Source organism: Adiantum capillus-veneris, chromosome 20 (genome assembly GCF_014529385.1).
Source record: "Adiantum capillus-veneris isolate H3 chromosome 20, ASM1452938v2, whole genome shotgun sequence".
Taxonomy (NCBI): domain Eukaryota; kingdom Viridiplantae; phylum Streptophyta; class Polypodiopsida; order Polypodiales; family Pteridaceae; genus Adiantum; species Adiantum capillus-veneris.
This window is the reverse complement of record NC_140950.1, coordinates 29,547,596-29,557,621: the sequence shown is the minus strand read 5'-3', so window position 1 is coordinate 29,557,621 and position 10,026 is coordinate 29,547,596. Positions and strand designations below refer to the sequence as shown.

The 10,026-nt window shown below is 44.8% G+C and overlaps 1 protein-coding gene across 2 annotated transcripts; it reads left to right on the top strand.

Annotated features, from left to right (window-relative positions):
* Nucleotides 1–1,897: 1,897 nt before the first annotated feature.
* Nucleotides 1,898–4,719, top strand: LOC147432296 (uncharacterized). 2 transcript variants are annotated; one of them, XM_086492259.1, is made up of 6 exons: nucleotides 1,898–2,646; nucleotides 2,749–3,048; nucleotides 3,140–3,246; nucleotides 3,343–3,475; nucleotides 3,565–3,759; nucleotides 4,101–4,719. In XM_086492259.1, exons 2-6 carry the CDS (start codon nucleotides 2,758–2,760, stop codon nucleotides 4,413–4,415), a joined length of 1,041 nt encoding a protein of 346 aa, XP_086348385.1. In that variant the 5' UTR covers nucleotides 1,898–2,646; nucleotides 2,749–2,757; the 3' UTR covers nucleotides 4,416–4,719. The 2 variants fall into 2 exon arrangements, with proteins under 2 accessions (XP_086348385.1, XP_086348384.1); XM_086492258.1 differs by having other exon boundaries at nucleotides 1,898–3,048.
* The last annotated feature ends 5,307 nt before the right edge of the window (nucleotides 4,720–10,026 follow it).

Sequence of the window (10,026 nt, the reverse complement as noted above, 5' to 3'; positions counted from 1 at the left end):
TATGCACTAAATCCAATGCATTCCCGCTTACATGCTTATCATGAAGAAAGGATGCTTTTACCTGCTTTTCAAACTACATCCAAAGTAAACATTCTACCCACTTTCTTTCCTTGTGCAACCAACCTTCCATTCTTCTTATGCTCTTAAAAAACGAGACCATCAGAGTTAAACCTAACCTGGAAGCCGTGCTCAACCATCTGCCCAATAGAAACCAAGTTCTTTGTCATATTGGATACATGCAACACATCAGGCAAGTACTACATCCAAAGTAAACATTCTACCCACTTTATTTCCTTGTGCAACCAACCTTCCATTCTTCTTATGCTCTTCAAAAATGAGACCATCAGAGTTAAACCTAACCGGAAAGCTTTGCTCAACCATTTGCCCAATAGAAACCAAGTTCTTTGTCATATTGGTTACATGCAATACACCATCCAAGTACTTTACTTTACCATCATTCATAGATAATGGTACATTTTTTGTATGCATAATGGAATGTGCAATATCATCCCCATTCTCTACTTAACAAGGAATTTCCAAAGTTTGCATTTTCTTAAACCACTCACCATGACTGGTCGTGTGATTTGAAGCATCGGAATCCACATACTGGACATTATCACTAGATTTTTATACATTTACAGACATAGCGTTTAGCATGTGCTGCACCACAAATAGCTTCTCATGCTCATCTACATTCTTGCTAGTGGCTGCATAATTAATTTCCTACCTCTTGTCTCAACAGTCATGTTCAAAGTGATTATCTCTTCCACAACCCCAACATACTACATTTTTGTGCTGACCTGTATTATTACACTACGTATTTCCATGACCTCTTGGACTTCCTCTCCCTCCTTGACCACCTATATTCTGTCCCTGGTTGTCTCTTCCTCGATCTCCTTGATGTAATCATACAAGACATTGGAATGGAATAGAGATTCATGATAAGATGTTCAATTGAGAGTTGTTAAAAAAAAACTAACTTCGTGCTTGGTAATAGAGGCATGAACACCAAGTGATACACTTTTAAAACCACAAGTTCTTTTGAGAGAGAGAGAGAGAGAGAGAGAGAGAGAGATTTCTCGAAAAATAAAGAAAAAGGAAAAAAAAGGCTTGAAAGAGATATGAGAGAGTTTCAATTAAGAAACAAAACACACACTCTATATAGAGAGAGAGAGAGAGAGAGAGAGAGAGAGAGAGAGAGAGAGAGAGATTTCTTGGGATGCCAAGAAATCTTGAAATCTTGTATGGGATGCCAAGAAATCTTGAAATCTTGTATTCAATTTGAAAATATATCTCTCCTTCTCTAATATTTCAAAACTCATTTTCGAAATCTCTCTCTCTCTCTCTCTCTCTCTCTCTCTCTCTCCGTGTCTCTATCTCTCGTCGAAGGCAAAGTGGGACAAATCTGTCGGTAGGTTGTTTGGAACACTAGTACTATATATGAGAGATTCCACCCCCTACCACGTGGTGCTCTCTCCTTGCTTCAGCGAGTACGCTCTGCAAGCTGGCGACACAAGGAGACACAACACGAGAGAGAGAGAGAGAGAGAGAGAGAGAGAGAGAGAGAGAGAGAGAGAGAGGTGCTACCACCAAAGGCAACGCCTTCACTATCACATAAGTAAAATACCCATTTTTTGACCTTGGAAAACCAATGTGCAACGAGATAACAACCAGGATTCTCATTTTCTCACTCCACATGTGACAATGTCTTGAAACACCTTATGGTTTTTCGAGCAGAGTGGTGAAGAGACTGCGAAGTTTGGCTTGTACCCACTTTTCCTCACTCGCGTAGGAACATAGTTTACTTTTCACGAGTGGTGGAAATCCAAAGCCGGCATGACATTAGATAATACCAAGGTGGAAGGACGAGTTTACCAAAGAGACCAATGCCGGCAGAAGAAGCAGCAGAAGAGAAGAAGAAGCAAAGGCAAGCCCCCCTACCTAGAAGAAATATCTTCTGCGTGAGAGAGATGGGACTTCTTAAAAGAGCCCTTCGCAAGACTGTGCTTGCTGTTCATGTGGGCAGTTGTTAAAGAAGGCCACCCACGGGCTTCGAGAAGAAAGCAGAGAGATAGAAGAGAGCTGCCCCACCACTCCAGCTAACGGGACAGGCCCAAATCTCTCTTTCTCTCTCTTCATACACACACACACACACAGACATTTCCAGCTCCCCTTCTCGCACATGGGTGTTTCTGGAGGTGGACACATACTCCGTTTTGGTTGTTAGGTGTCCCCTCCCTCTCTCTTCACACTTCCCGCCCAACAAGCTCATTGTTTCTTTGAGCTTGGCCTTCCAGCGCGATTCCTCTTCCGTGAGAAAGAAGCTCTCTCTGCGTGTGGTTTATGTAGGGGGAGAGAGAGTGGGAGCGAGAAGAGGGGGAGCGACCGTTGGAAGGCCCCGCTTTCTTCTCAGAGCTGTTGCAGTTTTGTCTCCTTCGGCAGTCTTCCCTCTCCGCTTCTCACAACCTGTGGAGCGGAAATCTCTCTCAACTTTTGAAATCCTCTCGCTTCCTTTTTGAAGCCAATTCTGGCATTACGCCGAGTATAATTTCTGCTGCTATGTCGTCGGGAGCTGAAGAAGTTTGGGTGATGTAGCTTACAGGATAGATCTCCTCCCCATACTTTTTTTTGGTCTGCATTACGCAGGTTCGTTCTCTCTGAGATCAAGGGGCACCCGCATACACTTGCCTTCAACCTTCCCACAAGTGGGATTAAGATTTTGACAGAGAACGTTCTTGTTCACTTCAGCTAGCACTCATGTCTAAAGAGGAAAATCAGAAATCTAGAGATGTTAAGCCAAAGGAGGAGAATCTGAAAGCTAGAGATCCAACACCAGCTTTGACAGCAGCAAACGGACCAGATTGCAAACCAGCTCTTTTGGCAGCACATGAACCAGAGGGAAGGAGCGCAGATCCATCTGTTCCCGAACCCTCTCACACATCCCAACCTTGCCGCACCAATGGTGACGAGCCAGCATCAGCCGAGACTGAGTACATTCTCTCCAAGGACCTCAAACCTTTGGAAGGCGATGTTAGAGAGCTTGTAGATGTATATATCTCATCTCTTTCAAGTGGTTAGAGGTTCCTGGTTGTGATTGGTCTTGATTTCACCCGGTCTGTCTATTCTTTTATTGTCACAGAATTTGCTGGCTCGCCTGGATTCGAAAGACTGGATCTCTGTGTGTGAGGCTCTTAATTACACTCGACAATTGGCTACATTCCATTCCGCCTCTCTCGTTCAGATCTTGTATGGCCCTTCATTTGAAGCTGTGTGTCTATGGTAGAGTACATTCCCTTAAAATCGTGCATGCGCTTAAAGTTGTTACTTTCTTTGTTTGCACAGAAGCTCTGTTGTTACCTTAATGGTCAAGGCTATGAAGAATCCAAGAAGTGCTTTATGTAAGACTGCTATAATGGCTTCTGCGGATTTTTTCAAATCTTATCAAGACCAGATGCTGGATCTGTTGGATCCATTGGTAGGACTTGAAGTGGTGATTCGTAACTGCATTGAAATTTTAGTCCCATAATGCTGTGCTTATGTGAGGGATTGGTCTTTTTGCCACAGCTTCTGCAGCTTCTGCTCAAGGCATCACAAGATAAGCGCTTTGTGTGCGAAGAAGCAGAGAAGGCGCTTGTTGCAATGACAAGCTGGATCTCTCCCAATCCTCTCCTTCTGAAGCTGCAGCCATGCCTTCAACACCGGAATCCACGAGTGAGGGCCAAGGCATCTTCTTGTGTGTGCCGAAGTGTGTCAAGGCTGGTATGTGCCTGCATGCGTGCGTGGCCCTTCTGGTGCATGTAGCTTTTTCTGCATTAGTGTAATTGTAATGCGATATGTGTACTTGCAAAGAAATCGATATGTGTACTTGCAAAGAAATCAAGAACTCTCTTAACTTTGAGTATATTTGTGAAGCAATGTATGTCTGCAGATTTTTGTGAAACTGGAAAGAGTGTTTTGTACGTGTGGCATGGTTTTTGAATGCAGCTTTCATCTCTTTTGGTGATGCTGGAATGCCATCTGTGTATGTGTATGCCTTGTCAGCTGCCATTCGCATGGATAAAGTCTCACTGCAAATCATGTATTGTGGTCTCTGTCAATAGGGAACCAAGGGGATAAAGGATTTCGGTCTGGAGACATTGATTCGGATGGGAGCATCCCAGCTAAATGACCAGCTGCCGGAGGCACGAGAGGCTGCACGTCAACTGGTGATGGAGATAAGAGAAGCTCATCAGCAGCAGTATCAGACTCCAAGCTCCCCATCATCATCATCCACATCTTCCTCATCATCATCATCATCATCAGATCTAAGTTACCTAGAGCCGGAGCAGCCTGAGCAGTGGGAACAATTCTGCCAAAGGCAATTACCTCCTCGCACAGCCCTGGCGGTGCTGCGCGCTACATGTATGGCGAATTGATGAGCAGCCCAAAAGACAGCTATGTCCTCATATCGATGAAGATCATCACACAATCAAGGCTTATCTTGGCCGTAAGCCGCCATGGGACTGCATAAGAGTTTCATTGTACTGGTTGGTTATCGACATATTTTTTCCTCACACAAGGCAGCCTCATCATGTGGCTCGCTACGTGGCAAGTCAGTAGGGATCTCTGCTTTTGATGTAGCCGTTGTAGCCGCTCTCCTGTTCAACGCATTACTTGGTATTTGTACTGTCTTGAAGTGTAGACGCTCTTCATGGAAATTTTAAGCTCATTTGGCGTCAAGGCATTAGAATTTTTTGCATGTATTTGCTACGTTGCAAGTCAGTAGGGATCTCTGCTTTTGATGTAGCCGTTGTAGCCGCTCTCCTGTTCAACGCATTACTTGGTATTTGTACTGTCTTGAAGTGTAGACGCTCTTCATGGAAATTTTAAGCTCCTTTGGCGTTAAGGCATTAGAACTTTTGCATGTATTTGCTGCATCACATTTATCCATTGAAGGGTCTCGGTGTAGAAAGCACTCAAATGCCATTAAGTGGCATTTGAGCTGAAATACAAAGCTACTGGCTATGGGTGGCTGGCGGCAGGTTTGTAGTGTGCTATGAATGCGAGGAGAGTACCTGTCCTGTTTGACTCATGTAACTACTTGCAAAAGTTTTAGCAGCCAGCGCAGTCAGCAGATGGGCCAATGGTTAATGCTCTATCCAACAGGTGCATGATTTTTACCAGTCAAACAAGTGGTTACTCTCCTTATAACAGTCAACATACTGCTGGGGCTTAACTATCAACAAAGCTGTTGGTTAGGGTGTCACAGGCAATGCTTTGATTGTAGAATGTGATGGGATTTTGGAAATCATGATTGTCGACCATGGCTGTCTGTTAGTCTGGTTTTACCATTGATATTGTTCTTCCCAAGAGGTAGTGGGTGATGGCAGTCTGAATCTTTAACTGGAAGAGGCTCAAGCTCAACTCTCTGGTCTCTTGGCTCCATCACCTCTCGTGTAGACTGTTGTATATGAGGTAGGGTATTGGTTTTGTGAAGGTGACTAGGCATGGTTAGGCTTAGCACACTTTAAAAGATCAGAACATGAGTTTGACAATTGCTTTGATGCAAGAGAAGACCCTCGTTCAACCGAGAGAGTAGGTACAATGAGTTCACTAGGCATGGTTAGGCTTAGCACACTTTAAAAGATCAGAACATGAGTTTGACAATTGCTTTGATGCAAGAGAAGACCCTCGTTCAATCGAGAGAGTAGGTACAATGAGTTCTTTATAAAGAGCATGAGGAAGATAGGTAGAAATGACATCATGGATGATAGCATATAGCTCAAGAGGATTTGCGGGATCCAATTGTAGATGTGCATGTGTGTGCTTTCCGATAGTTGGTTGGGGCTATTTGTGCTTCTTTGATGTCCATGTGCATATGATTCATGCATGGCTCAAAAGGGTGGTCATATCTGAGAGGGGAGAGTGCCTATACTAGTACCTTAACATACTCCCCTTCAATCCTAGTCATGGTACTAATTGATACATTTTGGTTCATTGATACATCATGGGAGGTTAGAATATGATTCATCTTTTCATGGTTGGCCACTCCAATTTAAAACTGTCTCAAAACTCGAGTACATCATATTCATATACAAAGTTGATTGATCCATTTGTTGTAGAGGTAGAAGGTTGTGGATGGTTGCTGTCATAGTCGTCTTCATCTTGGACAAAATGAACTCCCCCTTTGCTTTCGTCCCTTCAATTGTCATTGGTCCTTCGTCCTTCTTGGTCCTTTTTAAAGCATTTAGTATGTGGATGACCTAATTTGTGACATGCTACAAGCGATCTTCATGTAGGAATCTTTGGTGGCATGGTTGGTTCTTCCATACTTCTTGCACTTGTTCCTAGTGACCACAAAAGCTCCTCCATTGTTATGCTTTGGGTCTTTCTTCTCATGGTCTTGAAGAGAGTTGTTGCTGTCCTTCAATCTTGATGCTGGGTCCCTCTCTAAAAGCATTGTGACAACGTGCTCTAAGGTATTACCAGCTACAACTTTGAAAAGTATGGCCATTTTATCTTCATCATCAATAGGGCATTCGATGTATGTGAGTTGAGTACAAATGCTTGTCATCTTGACGACTAAGGATGCTATGTCCTTTCTTGGTTTTGAGTGCAATTTTGGACCTCTTAGCTTTTGTTCCAAAGTGCCTTTCTAAGGTGAGCCAAGCTTCTGAGGTTTTGCATTGATCCAAACAGTGGACGTAGTTGTATCAAGTGAAGTGAGGAGTATGGCAGAAGCTCGCTCATCTCTCTCTTGATATCGAGTAGCGGTTGCCTTTGCTTCGACTCTCTCATTCTCAACTAGTGGCTTCACTACTCCCCACAAATTCTTTTCATGAGATACCCCTTTACCTTGGCTTGCCAAGTATGGAAACCTTGGCTATCAAATTCATATCAAATCCTTGCCCATTATGATTTTGGGGATCTTACCAAAGACTCTTTGGCAATGTCTATCCCTTACAAAGTTGGGGTAAAATGAAATTTAAATATGATTACTATGGTTGACAAGTGATTACAAAGAATTAGCAATGGTAATTGCCAAGTAGAGAAGTTAAGATGTGCTCCCCCTTGAGATGAGGGTGTTCCAATGCACCCCTTGTTCTTCAATTCTCTTTCTATGGTGGAAATTTGTTGTAAAATAGGGAGTCAAGCAGAATTTCTATTAATCATAAATGTTTATAATCCTGGAGGCTTAAAAGCTCGAAGCTTCAATTGGTGCCGAGTACTGTAGAGGTGAGTGTTTCTCTTGCACACTAAAGCTTTTGGGCTAGAACTCTGTAGGCTTATCCCTTAGACGTAGACGATCCCCATTATCAACCCTTGCATGTTGATTTTGCCTAAGGAAGCCAAAGGACGAGTTAGTTTCGGGTAGCGCAAGTTGCAGAGCAGAAATTGGGCGATGTTGGGGTTGATTGATGAAATTGACGATATGGGTAGGTGCGTGCTGTTGAAGTCGAGCTCTTTGGGTTTGGGTATTGAGCTCTATACTTCCTTCAACCAGTGGCTCGTGAGGGGAGAGATAGAACCTACAGAGAGAGTAGGAGAACTTTTAGGAGCTCGGATTTTAAGGTCGTAGGAAACTATCCCAAGAGACATCAAAGATCTATCCGACGAGAGAGAGAGAGAGAGAGAGAGAGAGAGAGAGAGAGAGAAATGAAATGAAATGTTACATTAACGTCTTCCAAAGGCCAAAATGACATTAGAGACCAATCTGTTACAAAATGGTGAGTCTAGAACAAAGATACTACTACCAGAATCCATCCTCATTTGCACTCTAGATGTCAAGAGAGTATGGCTCAAATCCTCTATTGTAGTCTCCGTCGATACCACTCTCCTCAATCGTGGCCGCCTGGATCTTTGTAGCTCTAGTGCTCGGTCGATGAGAGTGTTGGTAGTGGTCGAATGATTGTGGACCGAGGTGTGCAGTGATGGCTTCTCCTCTGGCTGTCCCATATTTAGTGAAAAAAAATCTGTTATCTGGAGAGAGAGAGAGAGAGAGAGAGAGAGAGAGAGAGAGAGAGAGAGAGAGAGAGAGGGAGGAGAGAAATGAAATGAAATGAAAAGTTATATTACGTCTTCAAAAGGCCAAAATGACCTATGAGACTAGAGCGTTACAATGTGGTGAATCTAATACAAAGTCAGAGTAACAAAATGATAAACTGATAAAATAAAAGTACTATGGGATCCTAAACTGGGTAGGCGTGAACTAAGCAGCTAGTTGGGGGTAGCTAAATCACAAGTCACAGGAGATCCAACATCGATTGTTGGCGGATCTCATCAATCTCCTCCATGGACAGCAGTCTGACCGGGCGTCGTGCATGTCGGGCCAAAGTGGTCCGAATCGTCTGATGTAGCCTCCGTCGATGCTGTGTAGTCCTGCTCAGTCGTGGGCATCTCGATCTCCCTAGCTCAATCGCTCGAGATCGATCAGTGTACCTCTGGTGTGAGGCGACAAGATCTGCTGTGGTAGTAGCTCCTCTGGGTGTCCAATGTCTGCTCTAAAGAAGTCTGTGATGTGTCTCTGAGACTGGCTAGCCTCTCCTCTCATCGGGCTCTCTCCGTGTCTGCGCAGCTCGAGCAGAAACAAACCCAGGCATCTCTGATCCTCGTACCTTATGACTCTGGAGAGTGGTCCAAAGCCCTCTCTGAACAAGCAGTGGAAGCGGCCTCGTATCTCATAGTAGACGGGGCAGTGGCATGTGTAGTGTAACTCTGTCTCAGGCTCCATGTCACACAGGGTGCATGTCCTGGCCTCTGCTGGCACTCCGCTGTATCTCCCACTCGCTCCGCAGCTGGTGTGAAGATGTGAGTATCTGGCCAATAGCACACCGTATCCCATGAGACAAGTGGGTGTCCATGTATCTGGGCCTCGTCACAAAACTGTCCATCGTAAGCTGGAGAAGCTGCTCTCTGTAGAAAGCCATCTTCATGCCCAGCTCTTGTGCTGGTTGTACCCATGTCCTCCTGGTGTCTAGCTGAATTAGGTCTTGGCGGATGAGCCTGGTGGTCTCGGAGTGTGTAAGAGTCAGAGAGGGTGCATCCAGTGAGTACTGGAAGGGGGGAAATCTGTCTATAATGAATCCATGTGCCTGGAACCATGATGTCATCTCCCCATACCAACATGTTGTGTCTCCTTGCCTCGCTAACCGCCGAGAGGACTCAAGTGCAAGGTGGGCGTATCTGTCTCTTCGAAGTTCCCACAAGCAATGTAGGAAGCTAGCCCTGCTCGGATAATGGCACGTGGTATTGAAACCTTGGCTCTAATGAGCCGCGAGATCATGGAGACCAGAGGCTTCTCCAGGTCTCCCCATCCATCAGTACGACCTATTCTCCCGTGATGATCCAATGAAGGCCCCCATATCTCAGCTCCATAGAGCAATACAAATGCCACCAAAGTGTCAAAGAGCTAGAGCTTCGTCCGAGGCTCCTGAAACTGAACTTGTGAACACATCCTCTATAGTCTTCCCAATGCCGAATGGGCTCTGGTCAATCTAGTCTCTGCTGCTATCCTCAAAGAGAATGCTGGTCCACTAAAAACCACTCCAAGGTAAGTGTAAGCATCTGTATATTCCACCGTCTCCTGGCCATATGTGAATGCGGGCGCTGACCTCCTGATCCAATGTGGGTTGGTATTAAATACCATGGCCTTGGTTTTACCAAGGTTGACAGACAAGCCACTCTCATGGGCAAACCTATACAAAGCATCCAAGTGACATTACATTCCCTCCGAAGAGTCGGAGATCAACACAATATCATCAGCATATAACAATAGCGGAATCCATGTCCCTGCCAGCGGTGCACCTCTATCACCATCTCTCTCAATGTAGCCAGAAACCTCATCCACATACATACCAAATAGAGTAGGAGAGAGCGGGCATCCCTACTTCACCCCACTAGGGGAGTGAACCGGTGTAGATAGACCCTCTGAGGTGCATACATGCCCTACTACTGATTTGCACAGTGCCATCATTCCCCAAATGAACTCTGCTGCGGGTACTCCCATCTCCTGTAATCTGCACATCAATCTAGCTCTGGGTACTGTGT

Bases quoted from the DNA above. Each gene is read 5' to 3' on its own strand.
- LOC147432296 (XM_086492259.1), top strand. From the start codon at position 2,758: ATGTCTAAAGAGGAAAATCAGAAATCTAGAGATGTTAAGCCAAAGGAG. The intron at 3,476-3,564 runs GTAGGACTTGAA...TTTTTGCCACAG, and splicing joins TGGATCTGTTGGATCCATTG to CTTCTGCAGCTTCTGCTCAA. The intron at 3,760-4,100 runs GTATGTGCCTGC...CTCTGTCAATAG, and splicing joins GCCGAAGTGTGTCAAGGCTG to GGAACCAAGGGGATAAAGGA.